The sequence below is a fragment of the Myotis myotis genome, unplaced genomic scaffold, assembly GCF_014108235.1.
Source record: "Myotis myotis isolate mMyoMyo1 unplaced genomic scaffold, mMyoMyo1.p scaffold_m19_p_17, whole genome shotgun sequence".
Lineage (NCBI taxonomy): Eukaryota > Metazoa > Chordata > Mammalia > Chiroptera > Vespertilionidae > Myotis > Myotis myotis.
Genome location: NW_023416321.1, coordinates 3,267,261 through 3,291,457, shown reverse-complemented (window position 1 = coordinate 3,291,457; position 24,197 = coordinate 3,267,261). Strand labels below are relative to the sequence as shown.

At 59.3% G+C, this 24,197-nt stretch overlaps 1 protein-coding gene across 2 annotated transcripts; it reads right to left on the bottom strand.

Annotated features, from left to right (window-relative positions):
• Nucleotides 1–218: 218 nt before the first annotated feature.
• On the bottom strand, nucleotides 219–16,797 carry HID1 (HID1 domain containing). Of its 2 annotated transcripts, none has more exons than XM_036341508.1 (19): nucleotides 16,622–16,797; nucleotides 10,974–11,123; nucleotides 10,405–10,575; nucleotides 9,799–9,912; nucleotides 9,137–9,243; nucleotides 8,774–8,890; nucleotides 6,568–6,790; nucleotides 6,328–6,387; nucleotides 5,542–5,682; nucleotides 5,279–5,369; nucleotides 4,947–5,098; nucleotides 4,773–4,851; nucleotides 3,997–4,161; nucleotides 3,348–3,575; nucleotides 2,880–2,986; nucleotides 2,350–2,430; nucleotides 1,755–1,846; nucleotides 1,409–1,567; nucleotides 219–1,129 (listed from the first exon to the last, which is right to left on the bottom strand). In XM_036341508.1, the coding sequence occupies exons 1-19, from the start codon at nucleotides 16,685–16,687 to the stop codon at nucleotides 1,066–1,068; spliced, it is 2,367 nt and encodes a 788-aa protein (XP_036197401.1). In that variant the 5' UTR covers nucleotides 16,688–16,797; the 3' UTR covers nucleotides 219–1,065. The 2 variants fall into 2 exon arrangements, with proteins under 2 accessions (XP_036197401.1, XP_036197402.1); XM_036341509.1 differs by having other exon boundaries at nucleotides 6,328–6,384.
• Between the last annotated feature and the right edge of the window lie 7,400 nt (nucleotides 16,798–24,197).

Here is a 24,197-nt window from a genome sequence, read left to right as displayed (position 1 = left end):
GCCAGCAGAGCCCATGGGGGTCATGCCCGAAGCTTGGAGGTAGGCCCTTCCCCTCTCCTGTGGGCTCTTTCTCTGTGCGGCCACAGCCCAGGGGTCCAATTCTCCAGCCCCCTGACCCCCAAGAAAATGACCAACACTGGTTCCCAGCAGGCACTTAGGCCCCCTGGGGATTGACTCTGGGAGGCAGAATCCTCAGCTCCCCTCTGAGCACAGAGAGCCAGGGCGTGGACAGCGGTTTATTGTGTGAAGTGGCCGATTGTACACAGCAGAGATTGTACTGACACAGGAGGGGTGAGGGGGCCAGAGGCCAGAGCCTGGAGGCCGGAGGGGAGGCTGGAGGGGTGGCGTCCTGCCCCCCCACAGGTCCTCCAGGCAGTGGATGGGGGTGAGGAGGACTGAACAGCTGCCCCCTCCTCGTTCCCTTTGCCCCCGTTACTGGATATAAGATGGGGCCAGGCTATATCCACCGACCAGGCAGAATATAGCAGGATACCCTCGACACCCCATGCCAAGCCCCTAAAATGCATGGGGTCCCCCAGCCTGGCTTCTGCAGCCAGCCAGCCAGCCCCCAGCCTCCACAAGCCCCCAGGCCACACACCCTCCGCCCTCAGGCCCTGGCAGTGAGCCAGGCTGCACAGGTGGCTTCCGGTAGGAGCTAAGGCCCCCTCACTGCCCAGGGGCCCCAAGAAACAGCCCACGGCTCCCTTTTAGGCAACGCAGAGGGCACAGGAGGCCTCAGTGAGTGGCAGGGAGCTGGGCGGGCACCGAGTCAGCTTAGAGACAGGCCTTGAGGGGAGCAGAGGGCGGTGGGGCTCTGGCCAGGGAGACAGGATGCTCCAGGAGTGGGCGGGGGGAGTTCAGGGAAGGTCAGGCCGATCCCCAGCATCCCAGCCATAGGGGCCTCCGGGAGCTGCCACCCAGGGCTCCGTCACTCTGCCAGCCCCCCACCCTGATCATAGTAAGTTAAAGCTCAGAACGGTCAGTGGGTCGAGGTGTGGGGAGGAGGATGGGCGGACCGGGGCCCCCCACCCTCTCCCAGCCCCTGTTCCTTGTAGATTTCCATCCTCACACCCGCTGGATCTCAAACAGCTTCACGTCGGTGTCATACCAGACAGGCGGGTCCACATTCCTGCAGAGGGAGTGGGCTGTCACTGGGCCCTGGGAGGCCTCGCAGTGATACCGCCCAGACCCCTCCCGCCCCAATGCCCGTCCCAATGCCCCACCCTGGGCCCGGGGTGCCCACCCTCAACCAGACAGGGCCACCCCCGTTAACTGTCTTGACATTAACCATTAACCCCACTACGATGGGGGACCCGGTGCTGAGACCCCGATGAGCCCCACGGGGCAGACGCTCAGGTGGACGCCAGACCCACCCAGCCGGCGGCTGTCCCACCCTCCCGGCGCCCACCTCAGGTAGATGACGCCCCACATGTAGGTGCGGAACCACATGGCCGTGCCCGCGTTGGCCTGGTACTTCCGGATGAGGATGGGGTGGGGCACGGGCAGCAGCCCCACCAGGGTGCCGTGCTGCAGGAACCGCAGGATCTCCGACTCGTCCGTCAGGCCCCTGTCAGGGATGGGGTGTCTCCAACACGCTCACGTGGAAAGCCCACCATGCAGGTCAAGGGGAGCAGGGGGCTCACCCTGGACCCGCAAGACCCGTGCCCCCGTCATACCCCCACCCGAGCCTGCACTGGCCCCTCCTCAGAGCCCACCTGTCCCCGCAGCCCCACCCTCACCCCCCAGAGCCTCACTTGTCAATGCAGATCTTCTCCACCTGGGGCACCAGCACCTGCAGCAGCCGCATGATGGTCTGCAGCGGCAGCTTCGCCTTCCAGGAGAGGACCTGGGGGAGGGACAGGGCTCCTGGGGCTGGGGAGCCTGACCCTGACCCTGACCCAGAACTGCAGGCTCCCCAAGGCCAGGTGTGTCCCAGGTCACACAGCAAGGCCTGGACGGGCCGCGCCCCTGAACAGTGACCATTCTTCATGGTCAGTGTGAGCACCTACTATATGCCAGACCCTGTCCCCTTGGACCTCACAACGGCAGCTCACAGGAGTGTTTATACCCCCATCAGCGCCATGAGTGTGGCCTCAGGACGCACAGGGATGGGCACTCCAGGGGGGAGCTGGAAGCGTGATCCAGTAGGAAAATCAGTCTGTGGGCAACGGAAGCTCCCCCCGAGGCAGAGGGAGGCAAGGCCACCCGGCCAGGAGGCTGGTCCCCAGCCTGGCTCCCGGGCCAGTCCTGGGCCTTGGACACCTTCCCACCGAGGCTTTACTGAGCTGTGGCTAGTCCCAGGGCCCCTGACCCAGTCCCCACATGGGTGCCACCTGCCCAAACCCTCACCCACTCCGACGTGGGGCTCCACTGCCCACTGGCTGACGCGCTGGACAGTCGCCGCTGCTCCCGCCACGTCTGGCTGGGCTCCTGGTCCCAGGAAAGGGGTGGGAGTGAGGGTGGGAGGCATGCGTACAGGGTGAGGGCAGAGGGCAGAGTAGCGGCCCCTCTTCCAGCCCATCCCACAGTCTGGAACCCGGGAGGTCAGTGGGATCTCCCCACTGGCCCGGAAACATGGGGGACTCACCCCCACCTGAGGGCCAGCCCAGCCCCACACCCTTTGCCCTGGGCCCTGGGCCCCAGGCCCTGCCCAACCCAGCCCAGCTGGTGACAGGTTTAGGGTAAAGGCCAGCCCGGCCTCAGATAAGGCTGATGGATGAAGAGTCTGAAGGCCAAGGGCTAAGCCCATGACCAATAAAAAAGGGAAGGTCTGGGAAAGCCCCCCACAGGGACTCAGCGGGGTGCCTGCCCCCGCTGCTGCGGGTGACCCAGGCTGCCCAGGCCGGGCCCCACCTCCGAAGCCAGAGCCCCATGCCCACCTCCTCAGCTGGACTGCCGTCCGCGGAGCTCTGGGGGGGCGCAGGCTCCAGGGACCGCAAGGTGCCATCCTCGGACACCTGGGACTTCTCCGTCAGCTTGTCAATGCCTGGGGGGCCAGGTGGGCGTGAGGACCCCTGCCCAGCGCCCTCCCGCAGCATCCCCACCGGGCCCCACCCCCTCCCCTCCAGGCTTCCTCTCCCCCCGACTTTAGAGCCGCTGTGCCTGATCCCCCAATGCCCCCACCCCTGGCCGCACCCCTCCCAGAGCCCACACCCAGACGTGAGGCCAGTGCCCCTCTGGACTCCAGCATCTCTGCCCCCCACCCCCACCCTGCCGCCTCAGCTGCCATCCCCACCGATTCAGTTTCCCATGCCCTTTGCCAGAGATGGGGTGACACACCCCAAAGACCCTGTCCAGCCCCCACCCATGCCGGTGTCCACACCCTCCGCCACCCGCCAGCGCCAGACCTGGGGTGGCCACCAGGCTGGTCTTGAGGGTGCCCGGCTCGGCGGGGGCGGCCGGGCGGGAGCCCTCCATGGAGGCGCCCTCCTGGGAGCTGGTGCGGGACAAGGGCTCGGGCGCTTTCCGGCGCCGCTGCAGGGCCTTGTGGATGGCGGGCGGGTCGGTGGGCAGGTTGGCCAGCTGGTGGAAGACGCTGCGCTTCCGGATGATGGCGTAGACCAGGTTGGAGTTGCCTGTGGGGAAGGAGCACCATCTCACAAGAGGAAACTGAGGCTCAGAGAGGTTATGCGAAGGCCCTAATTTACACCAGGCAGCCCGGCACCTGTGACACCCATCCAGGTCGTGCCAGTCAGAACGTCCCTCTCCCCAGAGTAAGATGATCTGTCCGTGTGGCCATCTGTTTAGAGTCGCCCTCCCCCTCCATCCCAGCTGTGAACGCCATGGGGCAGGGAGCAATCTGCTTGGTTCTCCACCGCGTCCCCCGCACCCAGCACAGGGCTGGGTACACAGCAGGTGCTCAATAAATGCACGTTGGACAAACCGGGGACTGGGGCGGGGGGCAGAGGACTGTTAACTCTTAGACAGGGAGGTATCCTCGCCCACGGCCCACCCACCTCCTGCCCCCGAGGCCAGGGGGCGGGGGTGGGGCCTCACCGTCGAACTGGTACTGGATGATGTTGTTGAAGACCTCCAGCAGGAAGAAGACCAGGTGGTGGTTCTGCGCGGCCGAGAAGAGGAACCAGGTGGTGGAGAAGGCCTCCAGCAGGTGCAGCAGCTTGTTGGCCGCCACCATGGACAGGCTCTTGAGGTAGGGGGACACTGCAGGAAGGGCTCGGCTTACCCCTGGGCCCCCCAGCCGCCCGGGCACATCCTGGACCTGAGCAGGACAAGGTGCTCCTGCTCCCAAGCCCTCCCCGCCGCCCCCCGCAAAGCCCCCGAAAAGCCAGGAAGAGGACACCCCCAGAGGCCCAGGCCACCCTGGCCGTGACTTCTGCAGAGCCCCAGGGAGCAGTTTAGCTCCGCCCCGTCCCTCCACCGTGTGGACAGCTGTTCTGTTTACAAAACCACTCACACGCGCCCTCCCGCCCACTCCTCCCCACACCCCTGCGCGGGAGGCGGGACACGGATGAGGCCATCCCCATTTTACAGATGGGGACACTGAGGCTCAGAGAGGTACGTAAACTTGCCGAAGTTCCCCAGCTGTAAAATGATTGGACAGGAAAACAAACTCAGGACCGTTAGGTCTTGCTAGCACATCAAAGTGATAATCTCCATAGAATTAAACACATATTTGTGGCATAGCCTGTGAGGGGGGATCAGATGATAGAAAGGCCCTTGCATTTCTATCCATGGGAGTGGCGGGCAAGTCAGCCTGTGGCCCGGCGCCACCTGGTGGTGAGCAGCGGGAAGGCGGTTCCGGGGCCCCCTACCGTTCACCACGATGGTGAGCAGGCAATCGAAGAGGGGCTGCAGCCGCTGGTGCCCACTGGTGATGATCTTATGGAATACCTGTGCGGGGGAGCAGAAGGGCGGTCATGGGGTGCCCTCTGCCTCCAAACTCAGCCCAGAGGACACCGCCCCCATGCACCCAGGGGCCCGCTTACCACAATGAGCAGGTCAGCATGGGTCCCCGTGAAGACCGGAATGTCCATGGGCACGCGCACTGAGTAGGGCTTATTCAGCCGCACCCCGAAGTTCCGCTCCCCGCTCAGAAGCAGCAAGATGAAGACACCAATGTGCATCAGGCCCACCCGAGCTGTGACAGGTGGCGTGGGAGGGGTCACCAACAGGGTGGGAGGGGAGGAAGGGAGGCAAGGGGCAGGGACCATCCTGGGGGGTCTGAGCTCCTGGGAGATGGATGGACTGGCCGGACCACCCCTCTTCAAGGACCCCCCCCATCCTGTGCCCCTTTCATCCAATGCACACCCCTCCTTACACTGATCTGCTCGGGCATCGTTGAGGAAGTAGAGGATGGGGACCAGGATGTCCAGCACATCGCTGCTCTTCAGCACAAAGAAGAGGAATTTCTGGGGGAGGGAGGAGGGGACAGGCAGGCAGGGTCAGAGGGAGGGCCAGCTCCGCCCACCCTTCCCCTCCTGGGAGTCTCCCAGACCCTGTGCCCATCCCTGGCCTGGCCCAAGTAGCTGCTCCTCAGAAGGGCAGGCCGCTGCCCGCAGGCTGGCCCTGCAGCCGGCCCACCTTGTTGAAGTCGCAGAGCTTCCAGAAGAGGACCAGCAGCTCCTGGTGGAACTGGATCTTCTTGGTGGAGTTGGGCAGGTAGGTCTGGAGCAGGGGGTTGGACAGCAGCCGGGCTATGCCCTTGAGGATGAACTGGAAGTCCTGGGAGGGAGAGCAGGGGCCGTCTAGTCCGGCTCCCTACAAAGGCCTCTCCCTCCCCCAGAGCCTGGCCCCACCCGAAAGCCCAAGGGGCCCAGATTCCAGCGTCGTCCATGGCTGTCCTGGGTGAGCCCCTCAGGAAGCCAAGTCCAAGGCTGGCCTGGAGGGGCCCCTCCCTTCCGCCAAGAGGGGTCATTCGCTGAGCACCTGCTCCCCGCTGGGCTGTGCTGTGCTCACTCAATCCTCACAAGGCCAGGGAATAGCTCCGGGCCCCATGTTACAGCTGCTGAGGGCAGGGCTTTGGGATCACATCAGACACAGGACCTTGGGTCTGCCTGGCCTTTAGGTCACTGCATTCCCCTCCCTCGACCTTTGAGAAACTTGCCATCACAGCCACCTCCTCCTGGAAGCCTTCCCAGTTACCCTCACCCGGTTGAGGCCATTGGCCCTTTCTGCAGATTGAAACCCTCACAGTCCTACGGTCACTATTTCACTGCAGTGGCCAGAGACCATGGGGACTATGGTTCCTTTAGGTAGGGGTCAGGACTCCCCCAGCCCCATCTCACTGCGCCCCCTACCCCCTGCAAGGCCATGACCCTGTGGGGTGGGCATCGAATCCGCCCCGAGCAAGAGCAGCGCTAGACTCACCTCCTCGCGATGGATGCGGGACAGGTAGTTCACAAACAGGTTCTCGGGACCTGGAGGCTGCTGAGGGTGGAGCTGGGGTGAACAGGTGCCCCCACCCTCTGCGCTGACCCCAGGCCTCGGCAGCTGGGCCCCCTCGACCCCCAGGCTCACCACAAGGTGCCCCCTGGGTATCCCTCGCCCAGCTCAGCGAGGGGGGGTGCCACCTGGCCAGAGGCCCCGCCCTCCCTCTCCTGTTCTTACGTCGACGTCGTCCATGGCCGTGCCCGTGGTGGTGCCGTCCACGGTGGGGCTGGCGCTGGAGGCGCTGTCGTGGTCCAAGGTGACGATCAGCACCTGGGCGGCCTCCTCCACCAGGGGTTCCCGGTAGTCGGAGAAGAGCAGGTGGTTGTAGGGGATCCCGTAGCCCACAGGGTCATAGGCACACACGGTGTTGAGCAGGGAGGTGAAGAGGGGCAGGGCGTGTCTGCAGGGAGAGGAGCGAGGGGCCTGCAGCGACCCCCCCAGGCCCAGCCCTCCTCCATCCCCACAGTCATCCCCTCCTTCAACCCGGGTTTCAGAGCCCGCTCTGGGCAGGGCCGGGACGCAGAGCCGGGAGCCCGTCCCTTCCTGTAGAAGGAGCCCTCCTGGTCTTCCTGCCTTGGGACCCGGACCCGGACCCGGACCCGGACCGCACTGGCTGGGCCGCGGCGGGAGGAATTTGTTCCCCAGATGGGACGGCCAGTCAGGCGGGGCTCTTGGTAGGAAACCATGTCCACATCCCTCCGGCTCCTCGCGCCAGGGTGAAGCCTGGTCTTTTTTTATATATACTATTTTTTAGAGCTTCACAGCAAAATTGAAGGCCCCGAGACGTGCCGCTCACCCCTGCCCCACGTATGCAGCCTCCCCCCCCACCCCCGGTGCCCCATCGAGGAGCCTGCACTGACACATGGGAACCACCAAACCCATCGCTTCCATGAGGGTCCGTCTCGGTGCCGGAAAGCCTCCAGCCGGGGCCAGTGGGTGATGATGTGGCCCCTGGGGTTTTGAGGGGCAGGACCCTCCCTCGGGGCTCCGAGAGGGGCTGCTGGCCCACGGGAGGTGAGCCTCCGCTCAGGAAGCCGGGCACACGCTCAGTCGCCCAGTTCCCAGGCCCCAGGTGACGCCATTCAGAGAGCTGTGAGATGTCAGGGTTCAAGCTCCTCATCTCACAGAGGAGGAAACGGAGACCCAGAGAGGGTAAGCGGGTGGCCGTCTGCCTGATAAGGCGGGGGGGAAGAAGACTGGCCGGCCTGCCCCTGCGCTGTAGCTGGTGGAGGAGTCCCCTGGGCTCCCTTCTGGGGGGAGGGGAAGGGAGAGGGGGAGGGGAGGTTGGGCAGGAGGCCAGGGAAATCTGAAGGAGGAGGCGTGCCATGTGGGCACCAGAGTCTGGGAGTGAGGGGATGAACCAGGACCCTTGGGGACACGAACTTGGGTGCTGCCAGCACAGCCCTGGGCACAGCGGGAGCTGCACAGCCGAATGGCCTGTATCTGCTCCAAATGCTCGGTCCGCCATGTGACACCTCTGTACTCAGATGAGCCCCCATGGCCCGTGAGCAAGCGCCCCCCTCGGGCCAGGCTTCCCCATCCTTCAGGGTATATTCATGATGCCCCCTCCTCACCCATTGTCTAAATTGTACTGACACCCCCCCCATAAATAAATAAATAAATAAATAAATAAATAAATAGCACTGCCCAATACAAGCCACATGTAGCTCCTAGGAGCTTAAAACGTGGCTGGTCTGAATTGGGAGGTGCTGTAAGTGTGAACTACACACCTGATCCTGAAAATTCAGCATGAGAAGGGCATGTCACACACCTCAATCACTGCAGATATTGATGACATGTGACATGCTAATGTCTTGGCTAGGTTGGGTTAAATCAAACATATTATTAAAATTAACTTCACCTGTTTCGTTTTTACTTTTTAATGTTGCTGGTAGAAATGTTTAAATTGCATGTGTGGCCCTAACCGGTTTGGCTCAGTGGATAGAGTGTCGGCCTGCGGACTGAAGGATCCCGGGTTCGATTCCAGTCAAGGGCATGTGCCTTGGTTGCAGGCACATCCCCAGTAGGGGGTGTGCAGGAAGCAGCTGGTCAATGTTTCTCTCTCATCGATGTTTCTAACTCTCTATCCCTCTCCCTTCCTCTCTGTAAAAAATCAATAACATATATTTTAAAAATTAAAAAATAAATTGCATGTGTGGCTCGCATAGTAACTAGATGGAGGATCCAGGCACCTGTCACCCAGGGACCCCAACGGGACATTGGACAGCACTGGCTGGCACAGGTGTGGCTGTTACAGGTTATCACCACCAGGGGGCAGCACCTCCCTCAAATAAGACTCCTAGGGCTGGAGCCAGGCCTCCGCTCCTCAGCTCTGCTGCCTGGAACAGGAGGAAGGAAGGAAAGGAAGGCAGGAGGCCCTCACCTGTTCTCTGTGGAACAGAAGAACTGCACCCACGGGTTGGTGCTGCCACTGTCCGGAGCTGGAGGCAGGTACATGGCCTCAGAGAAGCACGTCAGCAGCAGCTTCAGCAGCTCCGTCCTTGGGGAGGGGGTTCAGTTCCTGAGGATCCCGGTTCTCCTCCGGGAGGCCGTGCCCACCCTGCCCAGCCCAGCCTAGCTCAAGTCCATGAAGAGAAATGGCCCATTTTCTCCCCGTGAGGCTGCGGCTGGGTCATGCGTGGGCAGCGTCCCTTTGAGAGGCCACGGCTGGTTCCCTCCCTAGGGCCGTGCAGGGGCCAGGCCTGGGGTCCAGCACGCCACGTGCTCTGGGCCCAAGAAAGCTCACCGGTTCATGTCGTGGACATAGTTGGGCTGGGGCGAGTGAGCAAAGCCCACGCCCGCCTCCCAGATGTATTCACAGCTGTCCAGGGAGTGCATGTCCTCCGCCAAGTCCTGGGGACAGGGTCGGGGAGCGATCGGGCTGGGGGTGGCCAACCTAAGCACCCCCGTCCCTCTTATCACCCCAAAGACAGATTCTCAAACGCCCGGGCGCTAACGCACAGGGAAGAAATGTTATCAGCCTCTTGGAAGCTCACTCCCTCCAGTCTGGCTCTTTCACTTGCTCAGTCCAGTTTGAGACGCAGAGAGAGAGGGAGGGGAATGGAATTGGGTGTGTCTGGTGGTGGGTGGAGATGGGGGGCAGAAAGCACTCAAGGTCAAGTCCATGGGCTGACGGAGAGTGAAAGGGCCAGACCTCCTGTGCCCAAGCCCCACACCCCGCCCACCGCCCAGGCAAAGACAATGGGAGCCTGTGCCCAGCTCCCGGATGCAAGGGGCATGGCCAGGCACCAGGTGGCTCCACTCCAGCTGTGCCAGCCACCACCCCCTCCCTGGGACCATGCAGCCCTGTCCCCGAAACACCCTGCCCTAGAACTTCACTCAGCCCCAACCCAGAGGCCAGAGCCCTCCCAGCCCAGGGGGTGGGGAGTGGCGGGGATCAGCTCTCACCACAGTGCTCCTCCGGTGGCTCTGGACAGTAAAATCTGGGCAGAAGAGCAAGTCAGCAATGGCCAGGAGTAGGGACTCAGCCAGGGGCCGGGCATTCTCGTCATCGTCTTCTCCCTGCTCAGGACACAGCGCCCAGGGCCACCTCAGTGGGAGCTGGCCAAGGAGAGGCGGCCCCAGGACTTGGGGGAAGGGAGGAGGACGGGGTCTGGGCCCAGGCGGTCACTGGGACAGAACCAGAGCGAGGGACCCTCCCGCTGACAGGAGGGGCCAGGCCATGCATGTCCCCTAGACTCTGTGTCTCCTCAGCCCTGAAGATGCCTGGAGATAAACCCAGGCAGAGGGAAGATGGGAGCCAGAGGGAGAGGCCCAGCTGCCCTGCGCCCAGCTGTGCCCAGCTGTATGGGCAGAGACCCGTGGGAGAGGAACTGGGGGCTCAGGGAGAAGGAATCGAGCCCCACTCTCCCTGCCCCGCACTCCCCCAAGCCCGGGGAGGCCTGGAGGAGGGTGGGCGGCCCTGGTTCTTGCCCTGGGCCAGGTTCCCGCCCTGTCACAGCTCCATTGCCCACCCAGCCCCGCCCGCCCGACCAGGCCCTGCCCGGCACAGACCTCTCCTCGCCCCGCCCCGGGCACCGTGGACCAGAAGAAGCCCCTCCAGTCCGGGTCCTCAAAGATGTAAGGCAGCACACGCGTGAGGAGCCGACTGCAGTTCAGGACAATCTGCTTCTCCTTCTCCGAATGGCAGCCACTCTCGGCTCCCTGCACCAGCTTCTCCACAGCCTGTGGGGGGGCAGAGGGGCCCGCTGGGAGGGTGGGAGCAGGGCCCTGCACGTGGCTCGGATGGGCACCCCAGGCTCAGAGCGGGAGGCCCGACCCCACAGGGCCACCCTCCAGATAGGGTCGGCCAGCCCACCACTCATTGGCTGAGATCTTGTTAAGCGACCCCTGACCTGAGCCTCAGTGTCCTTATCTGTAAAATGGCGACACCAACAGTGGCAGCCGCACCGGGCGAGCTAACTGAGCTGACCCGTGGAAAGAGCTCAGCATGCTCTGGCCCGGTCACTTCCCCATGGTCACTTCCCCAGCACCCAGAGCCCGCCAGGCCTCTCGGACCACAGGGCTGGGCCAGCCTCAGTGTCCCCAAGCGGGTGGTGAATGGCCCAGCCAGGGGCCCTCACCTTGTAGCACAGAGTGGCCAGGTTGGAGGGGGACTCCTCCCGCACTGCCCGGATCTCCGCCGCCGGCACCAGCGCAAAGACATCCTGCACCGAGGTGGCCGTGTCCGCCCAGAACTGGTCCCAAAAGGCGTCATCGGTGGCTTCCACGGGCTGTGGGGGAACCCAGTGTCCAGAGTTGCACAATCCTTTGCCGAAGAGCCCATAGTTTGCCCAACATGTCGCCAAGGTAACCCCCAAGAGGTAAGCCATGGCCCCCCTACTCCACCCCTGCTGGTGCCCAGGAGCCTCCCACGTGGCCACCATGAGTCCCAGCCCTCACAGGCAGGCTGGGGCACTTGGCACAGATGGTCAGGGGTCAGCTGGGCATTGAGTCCAGCAGCCGAAGCCTCACCCGGCTCTGAGGGACTGTGTGACCATCCACCTCTCTGGAGACCTTCTCAAACCCCACTGCCTTCAGACTGAGTCCAGACCTCAGCCAGCCAGTCAGCCCAGACCTTGCCTAAACACACCTACTCGCTGCACACCTGCGTACACACGTGTGCACACACACGCATACGCATGCACACACACCTGTATTTGCTGTCCCTCCAACACAGCCATGCCATCTTTTCTCCTAGCCTTTGCTCAGACTGCCCCCTCTTCCCGGCATGCCCACCCCTCCCGACACATTCCAAAGTCCCACCAGCCCTATTGAGGCAATGTGCCTTAAACACGTGTATGCCTTTTGAATGATACAGGCAATCCATGTGAATGGTAATATTCCAGAAATATTTCCCAAGGAAATAGTTATGCGTGTATGAGGATGCCAACTGAAGTGTTATTGTTGACAACAGTAAAAAGTTGGGCTCAATTTAAATAACCAACAATGGGGGAGTGCTTTCAAAAGTGAAGGCACATTCATACAAAGGGATATTATGCAGCCATCAGAATCACGTTTTAAACGAATATTAATGAATACTCACAGGGCCAGGGTAGGTGAAAAAAGGATTAAAAAACGATCACAGTTTTGTGTTAAATTGTATAGTAACAACAGCCTACACAAAAGTGTTAACAGCAAGGATCTCTCTGGGTGGTTTTGTTTTTTCGTTATGCTCTTCTGTAAGTGCAGGACTATTACTATTTTCTTCCTTTTGAATGTTCCTCTGCGGAGGGCCAGGCTACCAGGCTCTCTACTTTCTGAAGAGCGCTTTCTGCGAGAGACCATCCCCCTCGCCCTGTCGCCCAAGGCTCTCCCTTCTCTGCAAAGCTGGCCAAGGGCCCGGCTAGCACCCTGGATCCACACATAGTACTATGCATTACCCTTCTATTGAGAAAAAGAAATACCTTGTTAAAAAAAGAATTCTAAAACTAAAAATGGAACTCCCATTTGACCCAGTGATCCCACTGCTAGGAATATATCCCAAGAAACTAAAAACACCAATCAGAAGGGATATATGCACCCCTATGTTCACAGCAGCACAATTCACCATAGCTGAGATTTGGAAACAACCTAAGTGCCCATCAGCAGATGAGCGGATTTAAAAAACTGGTGCATCTACACAATGGAATACCACGCTGCGGTAAAAAGGAAGGAACTCTTACCATTTGCAACAGCGTGGATGGACTTGGTGGAGAGCATTATGCTAAGTGAAATAAGCCAGTCAAGAAAGATAAGTATCACATGACCTCACTCATTTGTGGAATATAATGAACAACATAAACTGATGAACAAAAACAGATCCAGAGACAGAGAAGCATGGATCAGACTGTCAAACCTCAGAGGGGAAGGTAGGGGAGAGCGGGGGTAAGAGGGAGAGATCAACCAAAGGACTTGTATGCAGGCATATAAGCCTAACCAATGGACACAGACACCAGGGGGGTGAGGGCATGAGCGGGGGTGGTGGGGGCAATGAGGGGATAAGGACACATATGTAATACCTTAATCAATAAAGAAAATAATAACAATTCTGGCCCTAGCTGGTTTGGCTCAGTGGATAGAGTGTCAGCCTGCAGCCTGAAGGGTCCTGGGTTGGATTCTGGTCAAGGGCATTGTACCTCGGTTGCAGGCGCCTCCCGGCCCGGGCCCTGGTTGGGGCACATGCAGGAGGCAACTGATTGGATGTGTTTCTCTCACCTCGATATTTCTCTGTCTTTCCCTCTCTCTTCCACTCTCTCTAAAAATCAATGGAAAAGTATCCTCGGGTGAGGATTAAAAAGAAAATAATAATAAAGAGCCCTGAAATTTGTTTAAATAATAACAACAACAACAATAATAGTGTTTTCTGAAGCCACATCTTGCAAGAAGTCTCCCAGAGCTCTGGACAGATGGGCTTGCTCCCACCTTGGAACCCCACTCCCGACCCACTCACCATAGTCCTGGCTCCACCAGTCTTGAGGCCCCTTTAGTCCACAGCCCCTCCTCCCTGACCTTGCAGCTGAGGCATATGGCAGATGCTCAGGCAACATTTGTTCAGCTAAAGGCTATAATTACTCCTTGAGATCCCTCCAGCCCAGTCACTAGGCAGGGCCGAGGGCCAGTGGGGTTGTCCAAAGTTAGGGCTGGGGTCACAAGCCTCACCGAGATCCAGGTGTACCCAGGCCACTCCCCAAGCAACACCCCTCACTGAGCTATAGGGCAGCGTGTGGCCTCGGCCCTCTGGACAGGCCTGGCACCCAGGCCTGCTCAGTCCCAGAACTGGTAGAGCGAGTTAGTGGGGGAAGGAGGATGGGGAGTGGGAAACAGAGGCCAAAGGAGGGACCCAGCTGGCACCTGGCGCCCTCAGCCAGGACAGCCCTCTGACACTCACTGGGGTCCCTGGGGTACCACAGTGGCCAGGGTGGGGGTGGGAAAGGACATCCCAGAAATATGAAGAGCCCTCCCTCCCCAATCTGGGAGCACCTATGGGAAGCTCTCACCTCGACACCTTCCCCACCTCCCAGGTAACCACTACCCCCTTTAAAGGGGCAGAAACTCATCTCAACACCAAGTAGACTTGGCCTCTGACCTAGTTCATCACGCAAGTGTCCCCAGGGTAGCCCAGCCCCGAAACAGAGGAGCATCCCAGTTGGGAGCTGGCCTTGAACTTCAAGAGTGGTGACTTTCACCCCCACCCCCCATCCCCAACTGATCCCACCGTGGCTTGGACACTTCAATTTGGCAACCATTGCCTGACCGTACCAGGCTAGCCTGGTGCTATAGGTACCGGCCAGGGTCACTGGGGCCCCCTCGGCTCCTAAGGGCAGGGACATGGCTTAGTTCCTGCCTCGGTTACCCCAGCTGGGCTCCACCCAACCCAAGAACGCTCTAAAATCCAAGCCAGTTTCTTTGGAAAAGAAGCAGCTGGGAAGGTGCCCGCCACCAGGGGCACAGAGACGGAGCTACCCGGTGGGAAACCAGCTGTTCTCACCCCAGCTCTGCCAGGACCTGCTCAGGCCAGAACTCCCACTGTTGAGGGCCCAGCTGCATCTTTGGAAACCTTTCTGGGGGAAGCGGGGGGGAGGACCAGCCTGCAAAGGGTGACCTGTGCTGGAGGACTGTGTCACCACAGCATGCACACGCAGTACATGTGCACACGTGTAAACATGGACCGACCAGATCCCATCTGACCAACAGCAGAGAACTCAGAACATGTGGGAGCGAGGAGAGGGTCCGGGTTCAAGAATGTCCCCCTCCAGAGCCCCACCCACCTGGGAAAGACGCAGGGAGCCCAGCCAGAGTCCTGGCCCTCAGAACCAGGGTCGGGCCCAGCCCAGGCAGGAAGGAAACAGGATGCAGCACAGGAAGGCTGAGGGTGGGAAAGGCGCTGGGCCGGCTTGTCACTGCCCACAGCAAAACTGTGTCCACAGCACAGCTTCTGGGGGCCCAGGGCCGGAGAGTACCCCGTGCCCAACCGGCCTGAATCTCCACGGAGGGGCAAGGACTGGAATGACTGACTACCTGGGATCTGGTCCTCACTCCCCAGCTGCCCAAGCCAGGTCACTACAGGGGACCTGAGGTGTCAGTCCCCGAGGGTCTCTCCCTCCAGGCGGCCCAGGCTCCTCCCACCTGCAGGGCCCCAGTGCTCCCCAGCGGGAGACCCAGGCTGGGCACTGGCTGCAGTCCTGTCCCAATGCACTCTCCTCAGCTGGGAAATGGGACAGCAATGCCTCAGTCAGCTCCATCACTGTACTGAGGGGGGGTGGGGGGGCTGGAGCAGGTAGGAATGTAGTCCGCCCAGATCCCTGGGGCCCTGGCTGAGCTAGTCCTGCTGGCCCAGCACTGGACCCTAGCAGCTGAGCCAACAGCCCATAGTTCACTTCTCCACCAAGGTGTTTCCCTCGGCAGGTAGGTAAACACTGGAGCCTCCCTTCCTCTTCTCTCTGTGGCCCCACCTTGAGGGGCTGCCCCCCCCCCCCCCCCGCCCCGCCACCGCAGCCCTAGGCGCCCCATCCCTAGAGAGCCAAGGGCCAGACGAACCAGGCGCCTGGGGGAAGCTGCGAGGAGCAAGGTCTGGTTTCTATCACCCCCCTCAGCCGGCTGGACTCTCCAGAGGCGCTGGGCAGTGGCCAGCACCTGGCCTTTCTCTCAGGGGAGCAGGAGAGGGTGGGCCAGTGGTCTGGCCTCTGGAGCTGTGCCAGCTGGCTGTGGAAATGGCTCCCTCCCTCCCACCCTAACTGCCAAGAGCAAGGGAGAGCAGAGCGCCGAGGAGCAGTGGGGTGCGTGGGGTGGGATTGGGGGTGAGAGGAAAGCCCCAGATAGCAGCAGGTCCTGACTCCCTTGCAAGTGGGGGGTCTGGGGAGTCAGGGCCGGCATCTCTGTGGCCAGAAGGGCCTGGTTCAAGGGGTGGGCAAGGAAGCCACCTTGCTGGGCCAGGACCTGTTGGGGGGGGGGGGTGCGCAGAGGGGGCGAGGAGGTGGCCTCTGTGCCACTTGTGGACTCGGAGGAGCATGGACTAGGCTGCAAGACACCCCCAGGCCCCACACCAGCAGGTCAAGGGCAATGTACAGGTTTCTCAGCCCTGACCCAGGGAACAGAGGGAACCCCAAACACAGCCACCCCCACAGCTGGGCCTCAGAGGAGGAGCCCCCTTCGGGAGTGGTCCCGGCTGGGACACTGGATTCCAGGGGCCTGGGAACAGGTCCTCTTGCCAGGCTGCTGGGCCTCTCCTGCCGTGGGCATCGACCTGGGCCCAGCAAGGCTGCTGGCGCCGCGCGCCAGCTGTTACCCCGACCAGGGCGGACGCCGGCCCGGCTTTGTTTGCATTGAGTCAGCCGGCTCTGTGTGTCCGGGACCCGCGGGCACCGAGGGGCAGGGAGGGGAGCAGGGAGGTGGATGGGTGGGAGGAGGCGGGGAGAGGCTGAAGATGTAAGACTGGGGGGACGGAGTGGATGGGGGATGGGCAGGGGGTGGACAGCGGCGATGCCGGCTCGGGAAGTAGGCACACGTCAGCCTAAGGTGGCAGCAGCGGCTGCGGGGAGAGATGCTCCCGGGAGAGAAGGCTGGGGGTGGGGGACTGGGACGAGGGGATGGAGCATCGGGTCCAGGCCAAGCGATTTGGCTCTGGCCTCAGTATCACCCGCCGGCCCAGCGGGGTCCCCCATCTCAGGACAAGCCAAGTTCGCGCAGCCCCCCGGCCCTGCCCAGCCCCCAGCCCGGCAGGTGGGTGGGGAGGCCGGGGTCCCGGGCGCACCTGCGTCTTGGTGGTGAGCTGGATCACCGCCTTTCGGAAATTCAGCTTGGAGTCGGCCGACCCCATATCGTTGGAGCCCGCTCCGGCCCGGCCCCGACCCCGACTCCCGCCCCGGCCCCGGCTCGGGATCCAGCTCCAGCTCCAGCTCCGCGGCCCCCGCTGCTCTCGCAGGAGCAGAGCTCAGCACGGCACCCCGCCCGCCGGCCCGGCGTCGGCCCCGCCTCCTCGCGACTCCGCCCTCGTCGGGCCCCGCCCCCTAGTGGCCCCGCCCCCCGGCACCTGCCGCCGGGGAGGCACTGTCCACGGCGGGGTCTGCCTCTCCGACTCAGCTGGACCCGATGCCGCCGCGCCCTTCCCTCTGCGTCGGAGCCTCGACCCCGCTCCAGCCCCAGGGCCCGCGATCCTCCCAGGCCCCCACGCCATCACTGGGCCCACACTTTCTCAGCCAGCTCTCTCCCTTGAGTTTCTTCCTTGTCAATCCTGTCCTCCCCATTCTTATTCTTCTTATTCTTCTTATTATTTTTTTTATTACTATTATTATTACTATTATTTAGTATCTGCTCTCGTGGTTCCCCCTTTTCTGGCCTGTGAAACCCACGTGTCCAGACAGCCCCGGCTCAGCCATCCATTCTGCGCAAGGAAGGTGGACTCAGTGGCCGCTCCAGGAAAGCAGCGCGGGGGTCTGATGAGGGCTGGAGTCCCTCTGGGTCCCACACCTCCTTTCTGGCCACCTGCCTTCCCTGAAAATCCTTTTAAGTCCGTCCATTTTAACAAATGTCTTGAGGGACTGGTATTTAGCAACACTGTCAAGAATGGGAGCACAGGGGCTTAAGTCACAGGGCCTATTCTTTTTTTTAATATATATTTTATTTTTCACAGAAAAGAAGGGAGAGGGATAGTTAGAAACATCGATCAGCTGCCTCCTGCACACCCCCAACTGGGGATGTGCCTGCAACCAAGGTGCATGCCCTTGGCCGGAATCGAACCTGGGACCTTTCAGTCCGCAGGCCAACGCTCTAGCGTCTATCCACTGAGCCAAGCCGGTTAGGGCCACAGGGCCTATTCTTAATGAGCAATTATCTAGAGAGAGAATCAAGAAAAGAATCAGCCGTGATTCAACCAGTGAGCCTTTGATGGAGGCAAAGTAGTAGTAGTAGAAGTAATTAATAATAATGTGACGACAATGTCGCTAACAACAGAATCCCACCTCTGAGGTAAGTATTATCCATATTACCCATTTGGGGAAACTGAGGCTCAAAACATTTAAGTTACTTGCCCAAAATCACACAACTAGTAAGGAGCAAAGCAAAAAAAAAAAAAGGAAATTCAACTCACCCCAAAAGAGGTTGCACTTTTCTGAACATCATCTTGCATGCTATGTCTGGAAGCTTCTGAAAATCCCAGATGCTTCAAAAGGAGGTGGAATTCAGCTTCAATAGGAATTCCACAGCGGAAAAGGGAGGGACGCACCATCGAGGCAGCAAAGGGGTGGCAAAGGCAGAGTAGGACAGGTGTGGAGGCGGGAAGGAGGGGGCAGGGTGTCAGCATGTCCCTGGGTGAGCGGACTGGACAGAGCAGGTCTGTCCTTGCTCCAGGGGTGTGTTTTCCCTGCCCTGGATGAAATCCTGGGCAGGCCCCATGGCTTTTCTGATCGCTCTGAGATAACGAATGAATGGCACCTTTATTTGGCATTAAAAAAACAAATTCAGTCCACTCTACAAAGCACCCAACTCTAGTCCAGCCCAGAGCGACATTAAAAACTCTGAATCTGCCCATCCACAGCGGCTCAGTAGTTGAACATCGACCTATGAACCAGGAGGTCACGGTTCAAATCCTGGTCAGGGCACATGCCCACGGTTTCAGGCTTGATTTCCAGTAGGGGGCATGCAGGAGGCAGCCAATTAATGATTCTCTCCCATCATTGATATTTCTATCTCTCCCTCTCCCTTCCTCTCTGAAATCAATTAAAAAATAAAAATAAAACTCTGCCCTGGCTGGTTTGGCTCAGTGGATAGAGTGCCGGCCTCGGGACTGAAGGGTCCCGGATTCAATTCCAGTCAGGGGTACATGCCTGGGTTGTGGGCTCGGGAGGCAGCCGATCAATGATTCTCATCATTGATGTTTCAATCTTTCTCTCCCTATTCCTTCCTCTCTGAAATCAATAAAAAATATTTTTAAATAATAAAACTCTGAATCTTAGTCATTAAAGAGATGCAGATTGAAACCACAATATGATAACCATTATATACCTACTAGAGGTGGGGTCCCTCGGCCTGGCCTGCGAGGATCCGGCAGAAACTGGCTCTCCGACATCCCCCAAGAGGTCCTGGATTGTGAGAGGGCAGTTCTCGGGTGATGCACCCCAGAATCGGGTTCCCTCCTCTCTGGTTCCCCCACCTTCACTCTTCTCTCCCTCCATTTCCTGCTGGTGCTCCCCACCAGTGGGCCCACAACAAGAGAGCAAATGACCCACAGGTGCAGCCCATAAAAGCTTCAGCCCCCGGGCATGGAGCAGATGGAGACAATGGAAAGAGGTTGGAAAGGGCAAATGGAGCCTGTCCCACAGCCAGGCAGGTGGAGAGAGCGGGAGCAGAAGGAAGGCCCAGAGCATAGAGAGCCTGGGACACCCAGCTGGGGCGAATGCTGAGGACAAGAGATACAGCTCGAGACAGGCCAGGGCCAGCGCATCCTGTTAGGGAGCTTTTATCTCATTCTCTGAGCAACAGGAGCCTTCGAAGCAGGGGAATAATGTCATTATGTCTTAGCAAAGTCATTCTGGCTGCTGCAGGAAAGACAGTGGCTGAACACAGCGAGTCCAGCTGGGAGGCGAGAGAGGATGAGGGTTGACCCTAGGCCAGTGATGGCGAACCTATGACATGCGTGTCAGAGGTGACACCCGAACTCATTTTTTTGGTTGATTTTTCTTTGTTAAATGGCATTTAAATATATAAAATAAATATCAAAAATATACATCTTTGTTTTACTATGGTTGCAAACATCAAAAAATTTCTATATGTGACACGGCACCAGAGTTAAGTTAGGGTTTTTCAAAATGCTGACACGCCGAGCTCAAAAGGTTCACCATCGCTGCCCTAGGCAGTCACCGGTGATATGGTGACTAAGGATGCAGGTGATGATGGGGATGTGGAATCTTGATTGTCAGTTGGATGCATATTCTAGGCTAGGTACTATTGCTACTTCCCCACCAAACTTGGCGTCAAACCATAAACTTGGTTATAAATGAAGCAGTCAGTAATTCAGCTGAGGGGGCTTGTGCCTTCTCCACAGCCACTAGGGTCTCAGCAGGGGAGACTAGAATGGCCAGGGGAGGGGTTAACTCGGCACAGCTGGGTGCTGGAACCACCTGGAGGCTTCTTCACTCACACCTGGCATGTCGGGAGGCCAGGAGGCCATAAAGATGGGGCCCATCGGGGGCTGAATCTGGAATCATCAGCATGGGACCCACTGTGTGGCCTGGGCCTCGCACAGCAAGGCCCCAGTTTCTGAGAGTGAGTGTCCCAAAGGGTGCACAACAGAAAAGGTGTCTGAGCCCCCAGCCAGTGTGGCTCAGTTGGTTGAGTGTAGGCCTGTGCACTGAAAGGTCGCCGGTTCGATTCCTGGTCAGGGCACATACCTAGGTTGCGGCAACCAATCACCAATGTTTCTCCCCCACCCCGCCCTCTCTCCCTTCCTCCCTCTCTAAAATCAATAAACACATCCTCAGGAAACATACCCTCGTATCCTCGGGTGAGGATTTTTAAAATGTAAAGAAAACAAGCTGCCACATTGTGGGTGATTCTCTTCTCCACACTTCGTCCCACCACACCCCGTCCTTCTCTCTCCTGACCTTTGTCTCTAAGTCTCATCTCAGTAAAGGGCACTTCCCCCCAAATCAGTGTCACCCTTGACGCCTCTCTTCTTGCCACCCCAAGTCCAATCCATCACTGCATCCTGATGCTATTCTCCAAACATGTATCATCTCCACTGCCCCCCTCGCCAGAGCCCCATTGTCCCCCATCCACAGCGGCCTCCGCTCCTGCCCCCTCTAATCTCTTCTCTGCAGAACAGCGGGCAGCTGTGAAGTGCAGCTCACAACACTCCCCCACTGAAAGCACCTCGGAGTCCTTCGCTGGGAACAACTTCTTCAGGCTGCATGGTGACCTCCCAGTCCATGTGCTCCCCTCCCCTGGAGTCCCGGCTCCACACACTGATCTTCCCACATGTCCTCAAACCCCCTGAGCTTGCTGCCCCAGATCTCTGCACAGATTGTTCCTTCTACCTGGGACAGCCCTCCTCCTCCTCTTCGTGTGCCTGTCCCCTTCTCATTCTTGGGGTCTTATCTTTTTTTTTTATATACTTTTTTATTGATTTCAGAGAGAGGAAGGGAGAGAGAGATAGAAACATCAATGATGAGAGAGAACCATTCCTTCTCACCCCTACTGGGGATCGAGCCCGCAACCCAGGCATGTGCCCTGACCAGGAATCGAACCCTGACCTCCTGGTTGACACTCAACCACTGAGCCACACCGGCCAGGCAGGGGTCTTATCTTTAAAGCCTCTTTTCCTGACAGATTTCCCATCCCCAGCAGTTGTTATTTCAGCTCCTGGTGTTCCCTAAAACTTTACCACCGTTTTAAATACGTTTGTCTCTTTATTTGGTTTACTAGAGGCCCGGTGCACAAAAATTTGTGCACTGGGGGGAGGGTCCCTCAGTCCAGCCTGTGCCCTCTCGAAGTCTGGGACCCCTCAGGGGATGACCACTTGCTGGCTTAGGCCTGCTCCCCGGGGGATTGGGCCTAAGCTGGCAATCAGACATTCCTCTGGCAGCCCAGGAGCCCTCAGAGGATGTCCACTTGCCAACAGAGAGCAGGCCTAAGCTGCAGTCTGACATCCTTAGTGCTGCTGAGGAGGCAGGAAAGGCTCCCACCACCACCACCGCTGTACTGGCAGCCATCAGCCTGGCTTGTGGCTGAGCAGAGCTCCCCCTGTGGGAGCGCACTGACCACCAGAGGGCAGCTCCTGCATTGAGCGTCTGCCCCCTGGTGGTCAGTGTGTGTCATAGTAACCATTCATTCCCAGTCCTTCTGCTGTTAGGGTCAGTTTACACATTACCCTTTTATTATATAGGACAGAGGCCTGGTGCATGGGTGGGGCCAATTGGTTTGCCCTGAAGGGTGTCCTGGATCAGGGTGGGGGGCCTGCTGGGGTGCCTGGCCAGTCTGGGTGAGGGGCTGAGGGCCGTTTTCAGGCTGACCAAGCTCCCCAGGGACAGAAGCTCCCAGCCTCTTTTTTTCTTTTTCTTTTTTTATTCTGAGATTTATTTACCTTCTATAATTGAAACTTTGTTGCCTTCAGTGGAGCTCAGAGCCGGCTGCAGCAGGTGGGAAGCTTGGCTTCCTCCATCACTGGAGCAACCAAGCCTTCTGCTTGCTCCAGCTCCGTGGCTGCCCGTGGCCATCTTGGTTGGGTTAATTTGCATATAGTCGCTCTGATTGGCTGGTGGGCACCAGCTTAAAGCACAGCAAAGGTATGGTCAATTTGCATGTTTGTCTTTCATTAGATTAGATGTCTGTCTCTCCTAGTGAAATGCAAGCTTCGTGGGAGCAGAGAATGGGTCTGTCTTGCTCCCTGCAACCCCAGCACCTAGCACTGGCCTAGACACAGAAATTACCTCTTAGGCAGTGAGTGAAGATAACTCCTGGGCGATCGTAGAGGATGGAGCCACTTTGGTTGTCCAGGTCAGCAAGCAGGAATGATACATTCACTGGCTCTTCCTCAGATTCATTGTTTAGGACTTTGAGGAGCTTTGCAAGTACGGCATGTGGATCTGAGCTGGGACAGTGAAGGATGAAGGACCAAGTAACCCGGCTACACCGCTGGTTCTAGAGCATTCATTTGTTTACTCGCTGGGCCTGCTCCATGACTGCCCTTAAGGAGCTCCCAGTCTGATAGGTGGACCCCGTGCAATGGGAGCCCAGGCATCTGGCAGTGCCTGGAGCTTCGCTACAGGTCTCTTAGGTCCATGGCTCTGTCCTTGACTGAGAGCCTCGCTGCCCCCTCAGCCCCCGCTCCCTACCAGGAAGGGAAGGTCCCTGGACAGGACTCCCAGGAGCCCTGCCAGAAGAGGGACAGTGGTCGGTGAGGAGCAATCCTCCAGGTGAAAGTAGCTACAATAGCAATGACCCTAAAGGCAAACACTGCCTGCTGCTCGCATGGCTCAGGTTCTGCTCTCAGCACTTGGCCTGTGTTAACTTGGGAATCCTCCCAACAACCCCATGTCTTGGTACTGAAAGAGTAGGGTGAGCCCTAGCCGGTTTGGCTCAGTGGATAGAGCATCGGCCTGCGGACTGAAGAATCCCAGGTTCAATTCCAGTCAAGTGCATGCGCCTCGGTTGCAGGCTCCTCCCCAGCCCCCTGAAGATTAAAAAAAAAAAGAGCAGGGTGAGGCCGCAGAGGACACTCAGCATATGCATCCTAAATGACAGGCCTGGGAGGTTTAACTGCAGGGATTCAAGGTAGACATATGGAAGCACTTCCTGACCACAGGGACTGTGAGAACCTTGTCGGGGACAGACTCAGATGGTTGATGGGGGGAGGGAGGGGCACCGGATGACCTCACTCATTCAAATATATCCAGCGCCTTACCCAGCCAGGCACTGACCTCAGACTGGTGGGAGGTCGGGACAGATGGGGCAAGAGTATTCAGTGCAGCCGGTGCCCAGAGTGGGAATGTCTGAGGACAAGCTAGGCCTGCAGGGGTGGGGGCACCCGAGGAAGGTGTCCCGGCGCCGCGATCCCTTGACCTCAATCCAAGATGAGCGGGAGGGGAGCGGAGAGGGGTGGGGGGTGGCGGGGGCCCAGAGGCTCGGGCTGGGCACCCTAGCCCTCCTGAGCGCGACTGGGAGTGACCGAGACCCTCAACGTCAGCACTGCCTGCGCCGTCATTTCCGGTGGGCTGGGCTGGGGGTAGGCAATGGGCCCGTAGGAGGTGGCGTCAGAGTCCCTAGCCCACCCACCGGGAGGGCGTTTGCCTCGTTGCATCCGGCTCCGAGCTCCCACGGGTCCCTATCTGGGCTCTAGGACCGGGAGCTCCTCGGATGGGGCCTGGGGAAGTGCTCCCGGTCCCGGCATGTGAAATCGGCCGCAGGGGAATCACAATGCCCAAGGCTTGGGGGACGTTGAGTCGGTCAACGTGGCGTCTGGACGCTCCTGACAAGGAACACGGTGCAATAGGTCTGTGTGACCCACAGATGAGGCACCGGCCGGGGAGGGGGGGGGGGGGGGGAGACGGGGCTCCCAAGATCAGCTGATTTATAAGTCCCAGCCTTCGGTGGCTCTGTGCTCTGCTGAGAGGAAAAGGCCTGAAACGGATCCCAGGGCTTGTTGGCTGGAGCTCAGGAAGACAAAGGAATTTCCTGCTTCAAAGGCAGATCTCATCTTCCTCCTCATGCAATAGTTTAGAAAATATGACTACATCAGCCCGGAAGGCACAAGAGTGATCCCACTGGCCAAGGAGCCGGGGTTCCCATGAACCGAACAGGGCAAAGGGCCCAGCACAGGCCTGGTATGCAGCAGG